This window comes from Colossoma macropomum, unplaced genomic scaffold (genome assembly GCF_904425465.1).
Source record: "Colossoma macropomum unplaced genomic scaffold, Colossoma_macropomum, whole genome shotgun sequence".
Lineage (NCBI taxonomy): Eukaryota > Metazoa > Chordata > Actinopteri > Characiformes > Serrasalmidae > Colossoma > Colossoma macropomum.
Window position 1 is genome coordinate 31,404,167 of NW_023494799.1, and position 19,771 is coordinate 31,423,937.

Sequence of the window (19,771 nt, forward strand, 5' to 3'; positions counted from 1 at the left end):
CCAGAATAGATTTGGTTCTACAAAGTTTCACATAGTGGGTGCGAGCTTTGATCAGTTGGACCGTTACATGTTTTATTCATCCATATATGGGTTTTGATTTCGCACTATCGAGATTTTTTTAGATAAACTGAGAGTAACACTGAATAATTTACTATTGATTTTTAGCTTCCGTGAGTGTCTGTCCTCATGAACGGTTTTATTTTGTTGACGTGCACTAACACACCAGCCGCTGGTTGGTTGCTTGATTGCTAACATATTGTTTGCTGTATCTGCTTATGCTGGCGATGGCTTTGAAGTGCTGTTGTGGTGGAAAAGAGACCTCAGGCTGTTGTGTCTACTCAAATATGTCCCAGCAGTCACATGCGCAAACAGAGTTTGCGTGCACACTAAGAGTGGGCAATATTTCAATATGTTATAATTATTGTGATAAAATATGTCACACTGGGCTTTTCTCTCAAGGGTATTGCCAGTACTTCTAGAACACTGTGTATATCATTGAAAAGACAGACATAGAACCACTTATCAATAACAGGCTTGAACTGGAGTTTATGGTTCTGTATGAGGATTCTGCTGTCAGAAACTCTCGTTTACTTCATTTACACACTCAGAAATGAGTTGCCTTATGAGTCAGTGTCACTCTGGAGTGCTAGTGCGCAAGGAGAAAACATACTTTTTATGCCTAATTGTAGTATAGTGTGATTATATCGAAACAATTTTAAGTATTAGTTTTGTCATTGCCGTTGTACCTGTGTGGCACAAATAACCCAGCATACATACAGTGCAAAACATGTAAATTCCCTCACCTCTAGGGCTGTTACAATACATGTTAATTATTTTTTCATTATGGGTTTGGCAAAATGATATACACTGTGAATTTACAGTTTGTGATCTCAGGAATGGTTTCTATAGTTTTTAACAGTTTTAGACCATCCACGATATTCTTTTTTTTTTTTCCCTTTTTTTGGGGATTTTTTTTCCCCAATTGTTTCCCAAATTTAGTCGTATCCAATTCCACCCACTAGTTAGGACTCCCCCAATCACACAATACCACCAGTGCTGGGAGGGTGAATGCAAACACAAGCTTCCTCCGAGACCTGTGAAGTGCCACCACATCTTTTTGAACTGCCGCTCACGCAACGTCATCAGACAGCCACATGCACTCGAAGGAAAGCGCCAACCGCCAGATCTGTTATGTACAGATGGCTGTGCTGACTAGCATCGTGTTGAATGATGGGGGAAAGAGACCATCCTACCCACCCAGAGAGCGAGGCCAATTGTGCTCTCTTCCACTTTCGGCCACTGATGGCTGTAGCATCACCAGGGATCGAACTCGCAATCTCTTGGGCCTACGCTTAGATGGTTGCGCCACTCGGGAACATCCACGATATTCCTAAAATTTTTGACCATAATTGTAAAACACTCCACTGTGCACCTTTCAGAACTTAAAAAAAACTGGTTTGGTTACCCCACCTTGGACAAAGCTGAAGTTATCTTCTATTCGCCAGCTTTAAAATTTGAATGTCTGCCTTGGATGGTTGATTAGCCGAGCTATATGGTAAGTGTAGAGAGCTGATCTGGAACAAGCAAAGTGAACTATACACTATACCATGATTTACCAAAACTCTCAATAATCTTAATTATACTGTGATCTTAATTTATGGCCGTAACACCCTCTACAATGTAATTATAGTTTAATGTTTAGAGATTTTGTTTCGATTTTTTACGAATTTAATACACTGATACCTTCACATGAGTCCGCGGTGCATTTTTTAAACACTGAAAACACAAGAAGCAAATGCAGAGGAAGACGATGAGATGGATTCATCAATGGTAACTAAGTTATCATTTTTCTTTTACCCACTGCTTAAGGTAGTTAAAGATGTAAAATAAGCAAACAAACTACAGGAAAAACCATGAACTTATATATTTTCATAGCTTGACGGGCCTTTTTTTCTGTGAAAAGGTTTTGTTGCCCCTTAAGACAAAATGCAGACTGTCCTAATTATACTGAATTTGTTGTTAGAAGAAAAATGTTGGTTGTAAATAATGAAAAAATGTTTTAAAATTCCTTACTGACCCAGCCCTGGACAGATTCAATTATTTAATTTTCCTAATTGTTATATTATGAAATAAAAAAAATGTAATTGTTTATTTAATTAAAACATAATTTTCATAGCTTTTTTTGAAATATGGTACTGCTTTTTGCTGGTGCATTGTCTGAAATCCAACTTTTTCACAAGCCTAAGAAAAACATGTAATACATATCATGTATTGGGAAAATGTCTTCAATTTGAATATGTTTTTGCCCACCCCACGCATGCGAACTGAGGCAGACCTAAAAATTCTTTAGTTAAACACTCACTTCAGTTCAGTCAAAATCTTTTATGTAGCTAATTCATTCACATGACAGTGTTCAGCTCATTTTCTCTCTCTCAGTCTCTCGCTCTGTTTTCTTGCTTTCCCTGAGTTAAACCCACAGTAAATAGGTTTGTCAGCGTAAGGCCTCAGCCTGTCGCTCTGTTTCTGTAATTACGGGACATCATCGCTTATCCTCATCCTTTAGCCACCATTGCCTTCGCAGCAGCCGCACTGCCACTACTCTGTCTGGAATAGAAAGACGCAGCCTTGTCATTTGCCCCTCGTCCACCGTTGGACGGGCGTTTCTGAGGTTTTTCCCTGTCTACTCCTTTTTTAGTGGCCTTTAATGTTCTTTTTCTCTTTTGTTTGTTTTCAGAGTTCGACTAGTGCCAAGTTTGGAGCAAAGGATTCAGAGGAAGGAGAGGAATATCTGAAGGTAAAAAAAAAAAAAATGTCTGTCCATCCATCCATTTAGCCATCCATTACCTGATAGGCTTGGTTCATAATGCAAGACAAGCGATGATCATCTGCAGAGTTATTTAGATAAACACCATTGTTTTCCCTCATTTTTCCCTGGTAGTAATTACCATATAATTATGGGCTAGCTTCTAATGCTGCTTAATAATTTGTGAGAATAACAATATTCAGTATATGTAACACAACCAGTGATTCTCTGTTTCATTTTCTTTGTTTCATTTGCATGTACCCCAGCATTCTTTGCCAGCCTTAAAATATGTTATAATCTTTCCAAGCAATGTTCAAAGTATGTATGCGTGTGGTTAATTAGTTGATAATGTTCTGTTTTTGGAACCTATAATTATGTATAATCTTTTCTATTGTGTACGATTTTGAGTTAACCATAGATTAATGATTGTACAAAATCACAGAGCATGTGAAGGAAAATGAAATACTAATTTGCATAACATCAACACTTATTTCAATTATAATTAATAAATTATTTAAATTATCAGTAATACCACTTAGCAGTCCTTACAGGCTGTTGACTGAATCATATGCCCTGGAGTTGTATTAGCTGAAGTCTGCGCTTTAAAAAAAATAAATAATAATAATAATAAATAATAATAATAATAATAATCCAGTCTTTGAGTGAATTATTGCTTTTATAAAACAGCAACAATAAAAAGTAAAATACACCACTGTTCAATAAATAATTTAATTTATTATTCATTATAATTGCAGTCAGCAGTTCTCCTGCTAACAGTGTAGATCATTTCTAGAAGGCTATCGCAATCAAATATTATTCTGTGTATACAGTCCTATGTAAAAGTTTGTGCACTCCTGGTCAAATTGCACCCTATCTTGGTTTTCTAAGTGAAAAAAAGTTCACACATCCTCTAGTCAGAACACACGTCCGCATGTTTTCTTGCACACTTACTGATTATTTGCTGCATTTAACATATTGTGAAAAAATTAAACATAAAATGTGACCTCTGAAAAAGTTATGGCACGTTTTATGTGTTATGTCCGACATGTTTAAATGGGCAAATAAATAGAAACTGGGGACTACGTTTGCAAAAAATTTGACTGGGGTGTTCGGACCTTTGCATATAACTGTTCTTAAGTTGAGTTTATTCAGAATTCAGCTCATGCTTGCAGTCATATGTGTGTATATTAAGTAGTTTGTTACAGTTTCAAACAATCAGCCAATCCGATTTTTGAATTAGTTTTATAGGTTTATAGTTACAATTTTACTCCAGATAGATAGAAATAAAGATAGAAGATGATTGTGTTGACTAATGGCATGTATGCCAGTGGCACGCTTGGCACCCAGTGGTACTGCAGTTGTCAGGCTATCAGGGTATCACAAACCCCTAAACACCAACACAACAAACACACATACATGGACTTCATGAAAGTCCAGAAAATTCATATCAAGTGTAGATCACCTCAACTTCTCTCAAGGATCCTACAGAGCTCAGTCAGTCAGGTCATCAGCAGGGATTGACGACCATAATGCATTTTCCTTCCATACTGACCTTGATAACCATGATATCATTTAAAAGACAAAAGTTTTGTGCTTAACTTCTACTGCTCTCATTCTACAGCCACTGGACAGGGAGCCACTCATCTACCACCTGGACACAGCAGTCCGGCGTAGTAGTGGTGATGAGGAGTTGACAGATGAATTCTTCGAGGTGACTGTGGATGATGTGAGGAAGAGGTTCTCGCAACTGAAGAGTGAGAGGTGTGTATGCTCACTGTGCGTACTGGGAAACGGCTGATATCAAAACCTGATATTAAAACCTAGATTTTTTTGCTAATTTGCATAATAAGCAAAACATACTTTTGTGAACTAGTCCTAGGTTTTTCACTTATCCTCATATAATTATTATTGAAAAAATTCCTGAATCTCAATTACCAACACATTTTGACTTTTGTTAGCAATATGGCTGCCATATTCATTGGTTAATTAGCATATAATTAATCAGTTAATTAATCAAGCATAGAAGTAATCAGCCATCTAAAATTGTTTACTGTATGAGCAAAAATATGGACCTGCTGATGAGCTCTGAGGACTGTGTTGCGAAACTGTTTTGAGAAGGCTGTAGAGAGTCTGAGGAAAAAGCCATTATGAAGATGATAGAATGACATTCATTTCATAGAAACTTTGATGAGGTTTTTGAGGCAGGAGATGAAGGGAGGGATTCAGAGTGGAGGTCTTGAACCCAAAGGATGCAGAGTTGAGGGTAAGTAAGGAAGATCTAGAGAGAGAGGCCTGAGTTCTTGTGGTTTGGTGATCTTTGCCCTTTCCCCCCCATACATGCTGTGCTCTTCAGACAGGCTTTCATTTGAGAGAAGGAGAGTTATTCTGGCTCTAAATTACTGCCTTCAACCCCACACATACACACACAGCGGTGGAAAACATCTATCTCTTTCTCTCTCTCTCCCTTTCTCTCTTTCTCTCATCGTTCTTTTCTGTTTTCTTGCTTTCTTTCCGCACTGTCCCCACTTACTTTCTCATTCATTTTTTTTACGAGCGTCTCTCAAAGCAGCCAGTATGAGGAGACTACCAGAGATGAGTGTGTGCATGTTTTCGTTTGGTATGCGTGCGTAATGCCATTTGAGTGTTACCGCAGCAGACATGTGTCTGTGACCAAAGGCCTCATCTCCGTCTCGCTCTTTGAACTGCTCACCAAGAGTGTGTTTGTCTGCCTTTGTACAGTGCGTATCTGTCTGTTTAGTTTGTGTATTTTTTTTTTTGTACTGGTGTGAATAGAATTGCATCTGTATTGTTTTGTGTGAGAGGGTATTTTTGGATGTTTGTGATTTGATAAGGCAAGGAAAAAATGCTAGTGCTAACCAAACCTAGGGAAAGTGTACAGTACTGATTTTAGACGGTGAAACTTTCATGCTTTAGTTGCTTGAAACCTACATGAAACTTAAGTTGCGCTTGAGTGACATCAACTTACGACATTAACATTTTGAGATGGTAACAGCACTTGTAGAAGCTCTGTTTTGTTTTAGGGCATTGACACACCAAGCTGTCTGTCCTCCGTCTGACATCGCCAGGCTGCTGGTGTGCGTCGGTAGTAGGGTTTAGCTGACGATTAATTATCATATAAATAATTGCTATTAACAATTTGTTTTTTTTGTTAAGCGTATGCAGCTATACAGTACAGTGGCCAAATGAACTAATTAGCCCTCTTGCTTCCTAGCCGTGTTTTTTCTCTAAAGTGAAAATATAAGCACAAAACAAAACGCTCATTCTGCTAGCATACATGCCAAATACCTAACAAATAAACAAGATTTACTTGCAGTGCCCTCTAAAATGAGCACCAGGTCTCATGATCTCCCAATGAATGCATTTACAGCTTTCTTTTATTTACATTTATTTGTCTCAATCCAGCGAACCGAGTTCACATTTTGCTTGCTGTGGCGTAACTGTGAAATTTAACATCTGTGGAACGTGATTGCAGTCAGCTTAAATAATTGCAATTGCGATTAGATGATTATGTAATAATTCTGACAGGCCTAGTCTGTGTGTTATGTCCCACACCATTGGCTCTAGTTGGCTTTTGTCTGTGCTGTTTTGACCAGTTGAGCATGTGGTAGTGATAAAACATTGCTACCTGCACTGGTGTTGAAAAATAAGGCTACTATTTGAATCGACACCGGCAGTCAGTTGTGAGAGCAGTTGTGAGAGCACAGTGAATCGGCACAGGAGAAGAGAAACGAAAGAGAGCAACGCAAGCAAACAAAACTTTCACGAGAGCACACATAGCCTTATTTTTCAACACCAGCGCAGGTAGCAGTGTTTCATCACTACCACGTGGGGTTTTCAGTGTATTGAGCAGTATTTGAATGTTGTGTTCTCAACGAGAAAATGACAAATAGGCTCTGAAGGTGCTCTGATAACACATAAAATCAAACAAAGGGATGTTCACTCATTCATACCCTTACTGCACGTTTTATTTCTGTTTCATGTTTGTCATTCACTTTTAAGTATGTAAGTTTTATTACCCACCCAGGTAACAGTGTGTTACTTTCACTTTCTCAAACTAGGTTTTGCTAAAACTCTGACAAGCTTGTAAGACGATCGTACAGTATATTCTTTACTTTTCGTGTGCCAGTTTTACAGTTCAATCTGTGAGCTTCTGCTATAGAAAGTTCATCTGTTTTGTGCAGGCACTTTACGATTTAGATTAGTTGCGTGTATTTTTGCATACAGATGCCCTGTTAAATGTGTGAACATTTCCTAATGAAATCTATTAATAGAAATAGTCCAAAATTACTGAGACCTAAACCTTAATTTAATTAAATTTAATTAAACCTTAAGTTTAAGAACATTTTCCCACTTTTGTAATATCAGCATTTTGACACAAGGGGTGTGTGTATATATTCATACACAGTGTGACCAAAAGTATGTGGACACATCTTCTAATTATTGAGTTCAGGTGTTTCAGCCACACACATCCATTGCTAATAGGTGGGGATGCCGAGTGCTGAAGTGCGTAGCATGTTAAAAATCACACATCCTGTGTTGCATCACTTACTGCAGAGTTTCAGACTGTTTCTGGAAGTAACATCAGCACAGGAACTGGGGGTTTGATGCTTAATGAAATGGGTTTCCATGGCTGAGCCATGCCAAGCGTCGGCTTGGGTGGTGTAGAAGCACACTGGCACTGGACTTTGGACAGTTGACACGTGTTAAGAATGCTCCTCTGGAGTGATGAATCATGCTTCTCTACCTGGTAGTCTAATGGTTGAATCCAGATTTGGCAGATGCCGAAAATGCATATTGTCAACTGTAAAGTTTGGTGAAGGAGAGATAATGGTCTGTGGTTGTTTATCAGAGAATGAGTGTTTTTTATCAGAGAGGGTGATACTAATGCTACAGCGTACAAAGACACATTGGACAACTATATGCTTCTAACTGTGGTAACAGTTTGAGCAAGGCTCTTTCCTGTTCCAGCTTGACTGTGCTCCTGTGCACAAAGTGAGCTCAATAAATATATGGTTTAATGAGTTTGGTGTGGAGGAACTTCAGTGGCCTGCATGGAGTCCTGACCTCAACCCCACTGAAATTGGGAATGTCAGTTGCAAGCCAGACCTTCTTGTCCAGCATCTGCACCTGACCACAGAAATTCTCTTTTGTCTGAATGGGCACAAATTCCTACAAACACACTCCAAATCTTGTAGAAAGCTTCCCAGAAGAGCAGAAGCTGTTGTAACTGCTGTAACTACATCTCCGTGTCAGTGGAATGGGATGTTGATCAAACTTACATAGGCGTGATGATCAGGGGGCCATATACTTTTGGCCACGTGTGTGTGTGTGTGTCTCATAACATTATGACCACCTCCTTGTTTCTATGCTCATTGTCCATTTTATCAGCTCCACTTACTATATAGGTGCACTTTGTAGTTCTACAGTTACAGACTGTAGTCCATCTGTTTCTCGGCATACTTTGTTAGCCCCCTTTTACCCCTTTGTTCTTCAGTGGCCAGGACCCACATGAACCCTCACAGAGCAGGTACTGTTTGGGTGGTGGATCACTCTCAGCACTGCAGTAACACTGATATGGTGGTGATGTGTTAGTGTGTGTTGTGCTGGTACAAGTGGATCAGACACAGCAGTGCTGCTGGAGTTTTTAAACACCTCAATGTTACTGCTGGACTGAGAATAGTCCACCAACCAAAAATATCCAGCCAACAGCGTCCTGTGGGCAGCGTCCTGTGACCACTGATGAAGGACTAGAAGGACTACACAAGGACTACACAAACTGCAACAGCAGATGAGCTATCGTCTCTGACTTTACATGTACTATATATATATATATATATATATATGTGTGTGTGTGTGTGTGTGTGTGTGTGGGTTTGTGTCTTTCCAGTCGTCATGTTATTTTGGTTCTAAACATGGAATCCAGCTTGTGTAGATATTAAAGAGTTAGTCTGAAGCGGCATGTCACTCCAGCCCTCCAGCGCTCAGCGGGGGACGTCCCGGGGCTCTAATTGACTGATTTGTAATCTTGTTTATTTTGGATAGGAGCCAGACACCCTGAGGTGTTCCGCCTGCTTCCCTTAATTGGCAGTGAGCTTGCTTTCGCCCCATTGGAGAATCAGACAGGCTGATGGCGTGGTTTCTGCTATGTAATTGGTTCCAATTATGAACCATAGAATTAAGGAACCACAAGGATCTGTCTATGTCTGGCCTGCCTTTATACACACACACACACACACACACACACACACAAAGCAGTAAATGTCGGAGTCTGGAATGGTATTAATCATTTGTGCGATGGGTAATCAGATGCATTTCTCCATAATCGTTTCTTTTCTCTTGTGCGCCAAACAGATCTTTTCATCGCTCTCCAGTACTTCCAGTACTCAGAACGTGCTTTATGTTTTAGTGAACAGTTCACTTCATCTCTCTCTCTCTCTCTCTCTCTCTCTCTCTCTCTCTCTCTCTCTCTCTCTCTCTCTCTCTCTCTCTCTATCTATCTATCTATCTCTTACTCTCACTCTCACTCTCTTTCTCAGGAGGGCGTTGGAGGAGGCCCCACTGATGACTCAGGCTCTGAGGGAGGCTCAGATGAAAGAGAAAATGGACCGGTATCCCAAAGTGAGATTTTTTCACATCTCAGCACATAAGCACTAGAAACCCTTGACTCCCACAGCCACATCTCACCACCTCTTATAGACTTTTGTTCTTTTGTTACTGTATTAATGTTACTATTTTGTCAAGTCACCCTTATTTTAGTGCTGTCAAAGTTAACATGTTAAATTGTTAACAGCACTAAATTTTAACGCTGAGAGCACATTTTCCTAGTTTAACCCTTCTATACACTTGTGCAAAAAAAACCAAAACATACTAAACAAAAAAGTGATTTTGACTTTTGGCCATGTCAGAATCCAGATTTAAACTCTCCAGAGAATATTTGGGTCTCACATCAAACACAAACTAGCTTGGCAGAGTTTTTCAACTGTTTGTAGCCCTCAATCCTGAGTGGAACAATAACTTCTTTCCGTAAAAGGCTGTCTTCAAATTTACCCACAGACTTCAACATTTCAAGAAAACAGAGGGAAAGCGATCCCATAATAAATTACTTTATCTATTTGTTTAATTCTTGCTAATTTGCTGACTAATGATTTGTTGTTAAGACTTAAAAGCTTAAAGTTTTGCCATTTGAGGATTGACCCATTTTTTTGCACAAATATTCAGTGTATAGTAATGAAAAAAAAAAAACACAACAAATGAAACCTATGTTGTATTTGACTGATGACCAGTGAAGGGAGGTCAGGGAAGATGCTTTTCTTTTTTAGTAGTACTAGTTCAGAGACTAACAGCAGGCAGACTGAGTTTAATGTAAAGGGAGTTACAATATTTTAAATGGTCATTTCCCTTATTCATATATTTGTAATGTTTTTTTAATGTGACAGGTGGTGCTGAGAGTCCAGTTTCCTGACAGGAGAGTCCTCCAGGGCTTCTTCAGACCACAAGAAACAGGTTTGAGTGTCTTTCATAAAAAAAAAAAAGGATTGGGAAAAAAACACACGTACACACTGATTTTATTTTTTCCAATATGATAAATTCAGAAAATTAATAGAATGCTTTAAAGTGTGGTCTTATTTTCATGTAAAAAATGAGCAGGGGTCTCCCAACTTTTGCATATGACTGTACACATATTAGGAGCTATAAAATTTACAGATTTTAAAATATGCTTACAAGAGACTTGATGATTCTATGACATTATGATTGATATTTTACAGTCATTGAATACTCGTTGATATTTCTAGATAATAACTTGAATACTCATTCTCCAAATCTCCTTTAACAGTAATATTGGAAGCATATTTGAAGTCGCTCATCTGATGAAACAGATACACTTCCATTTTAATCAATGTTTCATTTCACAGCGCCTACACTAGACACGTTTTACGTCCATCAAAACATGAGCCCTTGTAGCTTCTACCCCCCCCCATGTACGCACACAAGTAAAGCGCAAACTCCATAGAGATCCAGCCAAGTCATGCGCTCATGCTATCTATAGCCTTCTAAACTATACTTAATCATTTACTAAAATGTCATGATCTTGTTCCAGAGCGTCTGTGCTAATTTACCTACAATGTTTGTTGCGCTCTAAAGCAAGGTGATGTGGTTGGCTGGCATCAACTGTAATTTACATTCTTTTTATTATTTTCCATATAGTAACAATAACTGTTCTATCTAAGACTTTTGCTAATGAAATTTATTTTAGGCTACAATTTTTTGGCTTAAAAAGATGAATCTTTGGAACACTTAAAAGAGAAACGAATAACATCTAAACAAATGAATGCTCAAGTATTCAAATCATCTAGAAATGACCTTTGTGTGTTTTTTGCTTTTAGTTGCTGCACTGAAGCAGTTTGTCAGATCTCATCTACAGGATCCAGAGCTCCACTTCTACCTGTGTAAGTGTAAAGACACATACTCATACATGCTCACACACACGCGCACACACACACACACTCACACACACACACACACACACACCACAGAACAGGTTCGATTTTGACTTTCACTCTAACACTAGTCACTCGACTCAATGCCGTGCTCTCAGATGTTCTCTAAACGAGTGTAATTTTAGCTTCAGTTGGCTGGAATCAGGCCTATGTTGTGGTATGTGGCTCATTTGATCTGCTAACTAAGCTATTGTTAGCCTAGGCAAAACACTACAGTCCCAAACACCACAGAACAGGTTTGACTTTGTCAGTCCAACACCAGTCACTTGGCTTATTTTTTATCATAGGAACATAGCTAGATTAGTTAGAATCAAACCTGTACTGTGGTGTGTTTATAAGAAAGTCACTTGGTGGCCAAATTGCAACACCGCCAGGCAGTTATTTCCAGACATAAAACGACCAGGCTCCCATCTCTTTAAATGGAGAGATACCTAAATACTTGCAACACTCGAAACTAAAGGTCACATTACAGTTTCAAAAATATCTTTGAGTTCACTGGCAAAATCTGACAAAAACATCATAAACAGTTTGTAGCGTTTGGCTCAGTAGCTTGCAAAAAAAAAGGTTTTTCTTCTGGCTGCTGAACTGGCGCTGATCTCCCCAATGGGAGGTGGGCTTTCCCCACTTGCAGCGTAACCAGCAAACTGACTGTCTTTTTTTCTTGAAGGGTGAGACTTTCTCTGCAAACAGGCGCCATATTGAGTGTTATGAGCTTTCCCATGCATATTTCAACTAGTGACTGGTCTCATCATTTATAATGTTTCTGGTGGCACTGTTTGGGTCTATAGCCTGTTCGATAAGCTAACATTAAGTTAGTTGATCAGGCTACAGATTTACACATGGAACAGGTTTAATTTCACCTTTCTGTTCCTTCAGCACCATTTGCTCCACTTCACTCCCTCAGATTTGAATCAGGATCATCTAAACTTGTGTCGATGCTTTAGTTAGCCAGAACTGAACATGTTCTGTGGTGAGCAGAGCTGTTTTTGTAGTAGTTAAGCTAATGTTAACCAGCTCCTCCCTCCTAGTTAGCAGCACCGTTCAGCATTTCCCAGTTTCCCAGATAGATGATTTGACTGTTATTGATTGATGGCTTGAAAATCATGTACTGTATTCACTTATTTGGTGACCATGTAAGTGAACTAAAATATTTGATTATTTTCTGTTTAGAAATAATGCAGGATGTGACTGCACAAAATAGGATGTGACACAGAATAAATACTTGTATGTCACTTGTATGTAACTTACGGCGCTTTTATGTTTTTAGATTTAACAAAGTCGTGTTATTTAACATACCAACAGCTGACGAGTCACTGTACAAATGTTTAATATTTTTTAATTTGAAATAATAACAAAGTGCCTATAGCTCTGCTTAGATGTGGCTGGTTGTGTCTGACATTCAGTGCATTCTTTTTATATTCCAAATACACCTGCTTTATTCAAATACCTGAGTATGTAAATAAATCCTAAAATCCATATGTCTGAGTAGCATGATCATATTTTCTTCTCTTGCCAGTCATTGCACCTCCCAAGACTGTGCTGGACGACCCCAACGCTACTCTTTTTCAGGTGAGACTCAGACTGTGTGTGCTTATGTGTTTATCTGTATGAGGATGTTTGCGTGAGAGCTGTTCTGCGTGCCAGCCACAGCTGTGTGCATTTGGACACATATTTCCATGTGACAGATCTGGCGTGAGAGTGGGGTGTTTTTTTGGGTTCGTGAGGTGGACGTGTATGTGAGTTCTCAGTGGGTGGTCATGGTTTGGTCAGTAGTACAAGGATAATGGTTTGATTACAGTAGAGCTGATTGCGTGCCATTCCTGTAGACCCCCTGTGGCCCCCTCAGCAACTACATCACACACACACGCGCACACACACACACACACACACACACACACACACACACACACACACACACACTTTCTCTCTGCCTTTTTCTCTCATTTGCAAACTTATTTTCTCTCTCTTTATTGATCAGTCAACACACAATGATACAACTGCCCATTTAATCCATATGTGTAAATCATGTATACACACATAAACAGTGTTGGTTTGATTATATTGTCACTGTCAGAATAAAATCTTGCAGTAACCAAAAGGTAATTATAATAGAAGGAAAAAACATTCTTAACTTGTAATGAAAAGTAGTGTGCAAAATTTAAAAAAAGTAATTTTGGATCATTTCCGTTCACCATAATATTTGAATACAATGCAAAGTGTAAGTGGAGTTTTAAGTTTGCAAAAATGTAAAAATGATAAACATGTAGATAAAGGGGTATTGCGTGACATCAACAATGTTAGTTTGCCTTTATATTAAACTGTATATAATTAATATAATTAACTATATACTTTACAGAAATGTGACCTGACTGAAATATTGGTTGGCCAGTAACGTTAGGCGGCCATTTCAGACAACATCAGGGCTGATATTCAGAAAGAAGTAGTTAATTAGAAGACTTGGATCAGATTCCTCCTTATTTATTATGGATATGACACAAAAATTGCCAGATTCCGGAACAGCAGTTCTAAAACTGGTTGTTTGTGTATGGTGGACTAAACCACATCAGGTCTGTGCAGCTTTAATGAAGAGCTCAATGTGGTTTGAGAAAAGATTGAGAGAAGTTTTTTTGATGAATTTTTCTGAATTTAGTATTTGGTCTGTTTGGGTGACTATTGACTTCTAGTGTTTGTTTGCACCACTAGCCTTTTAGCTCCAGTTCTTCACTAAAGAAGCAAAATTTGGACACCATCTTGTTTCATCATCTACGTGTAGGGTAATTTGTTTAAATTAGATTTTTTTGCGCACAAAAAGAGGCCCACAGATTTTTGGCTATCAGTACTTAAAATCCAACAGAGAAAACACTGATATTTATAGACTTTTTTAATATTATAAGGAATGTACACCTCTAATATGAGGAGAATCACCTTTTTTTTTTTTAATATTTAAATGGTTTCCTGCACTCTCTCAGTGGTTAAGAGAAGGTGAAGCTCATGGTCAGCTCCAGGTCAAGGCCAGTCGTCCACTAGGCTTATGGATTAGTTTAGCAGCAGAGGACTGGGGGACTAGGACTGAAAAAGGGTGAGGGAGAGGGGGATAGAAAAAAAAATGAGTGAATGGAAGAGGACCGGCTGATCTGAGGCGCCTCTCCTCTCTGTTCAAAGGGAAAAGGCCGGAACGTTCTCCGAGTTTGCCCTGACCTCAGCTGGCTTTCATTTGGCCAGGTGGAAACTGGCATATGGGGGTGCTTTGATCCCTACCCTTCTCCCTCCCTCCATCCCTCCATCCCTTTTTCTTTCATGAGTCTGATTTTGGGACAGTATATTGTGTGTAAGCAGTGGTCAGGAACTCTCAAAGTAAAAAGTAACAGTTGGTTTCGGATTGCGACCATGTTACACTTCACAAACTGTACTTTCAGTAAGGATGCACAGATATGAAATTTCTGGCCCCATATTGATAATCAATAATTAATACCTTCTTCTGGTCGATACTAATAACCATTCATTTTACTTTTTGATTTATGTTAAACTTTATTTTTAGGCTCCCTGTAGAGGGTCAACAAATCAACAAAACATAACGTGACCAGGGGTGTTTAAACTTCTGCATATGGCTATATAAGATCCATATGAAATTTCTAAAACTAGATCATTGTTTATTTCAGCATAGTCGTTACATGGCTAAAGCAGACCTAATGACTGTTATAGACAGTGAAATGGTTAGCAGATTCTCCAATGCAGAGCAGCTCACACTGGCCTTTGCCCATTGACTGATATTGTCCAGTGACTCCTATCATGAAGCAAGCAGTGCAGTTCAATGTCTGATCAATAATAATTGGGATTTCCCGTTTATGGAGGAAAAATATATTGGTCACCAATATTCTTAACTTTCCACTCTTCTCTCTGCTTTGCTCTCTCACTCATTCTTGCTCTCTCTCTGACCTGCTGACCAGCCACATGCGTTTGAAGTGGCCTGTTGGAGATGAAACGGAACTTGAAGCTTGATTGTTGAAAAGTGAGATTCTCCTGATAAGAGCTCCAAAAATAAACTTTCCACTCATGTGACCAGGTGGAGGAGTGTGTGTGTGTGTGAGTGTGTGTTTGAGTGGGTTTAGAGGTGATGAAGACATCCGGAGTTTTAAGAGTTTGAGTATGCTACATCTGTTTTATAGATAGTTACATAAATAATATATAGGATTCTTCTTCTTCTTCTTCTTCTTCTTCTTCTTATTCTTCTTCTTCTTATTATTATTATTATTATTATTATTGTTATTACTGTTATTACTGTTATAGTGTGTGTGTGTTTGTGTGTATGTGCATACATATAGACACATACGCATGTGATGACACATCATTGTTTTGTGGATATAGATTGAGCCTAGTGTTTTGTCATTAAAAATCCCATTTAGTCTAGGTTTAGGCATAATTAAAGTCTGAGAAACGTGTGTGTGTGTGTGTGTGTGGCTGCCTGGCTGTCTGGCAAAACATTGTAAAAGCCAGTTGTGTCTCAGAATCCAACAGAGTAATGGCATATGAGGAGCAGCAGTATGGAAAACTCTGAACAGCCCAGTCAAATTTTGTTTTGTTGGTTTTCTAGCTAAAAGTAAGTTTACTTAAATATGGCATTTTCTGTAAGTTTAATATAAGAGTTTAACATATTGAGGAAAAAAGCCTAAAATGCTTTATTTTCCCCAAAATGGTAAATTCAGCAAATAAACAGTAATTGTGCATTGAAATGTACAGAAATGTGTTCTATGTAGAGGATGTGTAACTTATTTTCACTTAAAAAAAAAAATCAACAAAGCATGTAATTTGACCAAGAGTGCCCAAACTTTTGCATAGTGCAGTACATAGTATATCCATCTATCCAGTATGTAAAGAGTTAATTTGCATGAGCACATTACAGTATTACACTTACACTGCAATCCACACTTCATACAAGAAAAGCACATTTTTTTAATCTAACAGTGGTGGAATGAATCACTGGATTCGGGTGTAAAGTTCACTCCTGACAACTTCTTTCACTGAAAACCGAAAAGTGCTGAAAATGGCATTTAATGCTTTACTCACATCATTTTGACCACTACAAGCTCAGTGTATCCAGCGCACACACACACACACACACACACACACAGAGTAAGAAGAAAGGAGGAATGTGAATGTTCTGTGGTTGCCGAGTTCTGTCATAGCTGTTTTGGTGCGGTCCTCGCTCTGTATGTGTGTGTGTGTGTGTGTGTGTGTGTGTGTGTGTGTGTGTGTGTGCATGCACAGGGGTATAAACTGGCTCTGTCTTTGTGTTTCTTGTTTAATTACAGGGGATTTAATGCTTCCTTTATTGTGTATTTTCTGCTTCTTGTGTTTTTTTGGGGGAGTTTGTTTTTTTGTGTTTTTCTTCTGTGGTTTCTGTAGTGTTCCAAAGCTTTTTTTGGCTGTGTGTGTGTCTCTGTTGCTGCTGAATGTAACAGTATGATATCATTATCATGATAAATTACATCACAGTAAGCTTTTCTAAGTAAATCATGAGCTGAGCTGGGTATTATTCAAAATCTTTCAGCACCAAGATTACTAATAACATTGACAAGAATAATGACACATGCAGTTGGTCAGCACTGACCCACACAATTTCCACACAATGTTCATAAACGCATATTGTTTATATAAAAGAAGCATGATGATGATAAATTATGTTCATATTGCCCACCTCTGCTTGGTGGTAAGTAATTTGCTTGGTTCCATTACAGTACTGATTTTCACTACCTGCGCATTGGGCTGGGTATCAACATTCAGTACTTTTATTTCCAAAAACACTGATTATCTGCATGTTTACTTTCAAAGAGTCTGGAAGAGACTCTCAGATGGCATAACTGTCTAAGGTTTTGACCTGTTTATTAGGAGATCAGGAGTTTGAATCCCAACAATGCTAGCAGTCCAGCAGCACATAATTGGCCTGTTAATTGGATGTTAATTTGGATGTAGTTGATAAAAAAAAAATCATTGTATTCATCAGTGCTGATTTAATCAACATCAGAAAAACAAAATATGATGGTATGTATTGTGTATCATCAAAATGTCTGCAAGTTTTGTGATCTAGTTTTGCCCTATTGCCCACCTACAGTTCCAGATATTCCAGATTTTTTTTGTTTATATAATATTTATTTACTGTTTTTCGCAATACTGATATTACTGAACAAGACAATACACTAATGAGCACTGTAGCCAGTTGCACTTGGTTTTATTACAGTACAGTGTGAGCATCTTCACCAACCGCAGTTCTGTGAGTGTTTCAGAGTGTTTTGATGATTCAAGATATTAAAGAGAATTTTGTCCAGTCAAAATGTTACAATATATGAGTAGTAGAATTTCAGTACTAGTGTTTTGTCCATTTGTTGCAGCCCTCATTCTCTTTCTTTCCTGCTTTCCTTTCTTTCTTTTCTCTCTCTCTCTCTCTCTCTCTTTCTGTATCTCTCTATTTCTCTCTTTCTCTCTTTCTCTATCTCTCTATTTCTCTCTCATGCTGTCTGCCTCTCTCTGTTTCCATCTCTTCCTCCCTTCTGTCTCCATCTCTGTCACCCTCTATTAGGACTTAAAAGCATTAAAGGCACACAAACAGAATCTTTAATCACTCTGTGTCATGTCACGGAAGGAATGTTTCCCATCCCAGCCAGCCTTTGATACCATTCCTCACCCCCCCCACACTTCATCCCCCCCCTCAACCACTCTGTCCAGCCTTTCTCCACCCCCCAACCCGCTTTTGGAGCCACTGTTCAGACGGGGGGCATTTGTGGCTTTGTGGGGACAGAATGCCTGGTAGCCCATTTAAACACATTGTTTCCCCCTCAAAGAGCCCTAATAATAGCAATTAGGACACAGCTCTGCCTATTATAGAGCCAGCACAGGGTGCAGAGGGCCGCAGCCTGCAGCCAGAACAGCCATAAGAGCATTGAGGCAAGACCAGCGCTGTGTGAATATGTGAGAGCGAAGAGTTTGATAAATCGAATTGAGTTAAAAATCTGCTGATCCTAAAGCTCAGCTTGCTGAATAGAGTTTGTCATTCAGGATAACACTGTGTTCCGCTTTGTTGTTTAAAGAATACTCCAGTACTTTCAGCCTAAGCTCTAACTGACCCATCTGTACGTATGATCAATTACCCCATTTCCCCATATGTAAAAAAAGAACAGAAAACACACTCGTAATAAAAGTAGGGTCGTTCTGTTCCAATGCAGAGTAATATTTGAATTTGGTCCAGTTCCTATCCTTTTATTATTGTTGTTTTGGATTATTTGTAAAATTATAAAAATTATAGTTTATGGTTTATCTGAATTCCTGAGTGCCTTTGCTGTAATGATGGAAAAGCGATGTACAATATATATACACCCGGCACACTTTTCACTTATGAGTTTTGCCGCTTCTGGTTTTAAACAGGCATTAGCAGAAACATTGCAAGAACACTGAGAAAAAGGAGCAACTACTGCACATGTTAGAGTGATATGAAATCATAGTCTATTGAGTATGTAGTGTACACCTGAATGTAATGTATATTTGAAATGGTTATTTCACATAAGTACATAACATGTTCAGTGTGTATACTGCTATACATGTAATAAAGATGTGAATTCTCTGCAGAATATGAAAGTAATTGGCATTATTAAATCAGGTCAATCAAATTTGATCATAAGCCAACATTAAACGGCTTATTAACGGACGATTTTAAAAAATCAGTCCAGAATGTCACAATGACACAGAAATTAAATCATTGATCTCTAGAATTAATTGGGTGCCAATTATTTCTAGAGATCATACCTAAATATCTTAGCTAAATTATGTGGCTGTACTATTGTTTGCAAAAGTTTTGGCACCCCAGTCATGCTTTGTTTTTTTTAGTGAAAATTATTGAACACATCCTCTACAGAGGACACACTTGTGCACATTTGCTGTTTATTTGCTGAATTTAACATATTGGGAAAATAAATAAAACATAAAGTTTGACCTGTTACAAAGTTATGGCATTTTTTTTTATGTTGCATTTGTTCCCCAATATGTTAAACTCAGCAAATAAATAGAAATTGTGCATGAAAATGAGCAGAAAATGCCATGTTTATGTTCATGAAATTGTTTCATGTAATTTGACCATAGTGTTTAAACTTCTGCATATGACTGTATATACACAAAAATTTGATATCCATTGATACTCACAATTACATTAAAGTATTCTGATTGTACCGGAGAGCAAAAAAAACAGGATCAGAACAACCACATAGGAATTGTCCGTGGTAATTGACTCTGTGCTACAGATGTGACCGAAAAAACGTTGAGTATACCTTTTGTAAAACATAGTTTTGTGTTGCTGTTTTACATGTTTTTCATCAATTTGTGTGGGTGATTTTGCATGAATCTGTAGTTGTATGAAATAGAAATTAATTTTTAGAGGCTAATCCTTATGCCTTGCATCAAACCA

At 38.3% G+C, this 19,771-nt stretch overlaps 1 protein-coding gene across 1 annotated transcript in view; it reads left to right on the forward strand.

Moving 5' to 3' along the window:
• The window catches only part of aspscr1 (ASPSCR1 tether for SLC2A4, UBX domain containing), a 46,995-nt gene that overhangs the window by 17,794 nt on the left and 9,430 nt on the right, over positions 1-19,771 (forward strand). Inside the window, exons 8-13 of the mRNA XM_036586474.1 lie at positions 2,735-2,794; positions 4,425-4,564; positions 9,361-9,442; positions 10,261-10,327; positions 11,209-11,271; positions 12,839-12,891. Coding sequence (XP_036442367.1) covers positions 2,735-2,794; positions 4,425-4,564; positions 9,361-9,442; positions 10,261-10,327; positions 11,209-11,271; positions 12,839-12,891 — 465 coding nt within the window. The remainder of the gene's footprint in view (positions 1-2,734; positions 2,795-4,424; positions 4,565-9,360; positions 9,443-10,260; positions 10,328-11,208; positions 11,272-12,838; positions 12,892-19,771) is intronic.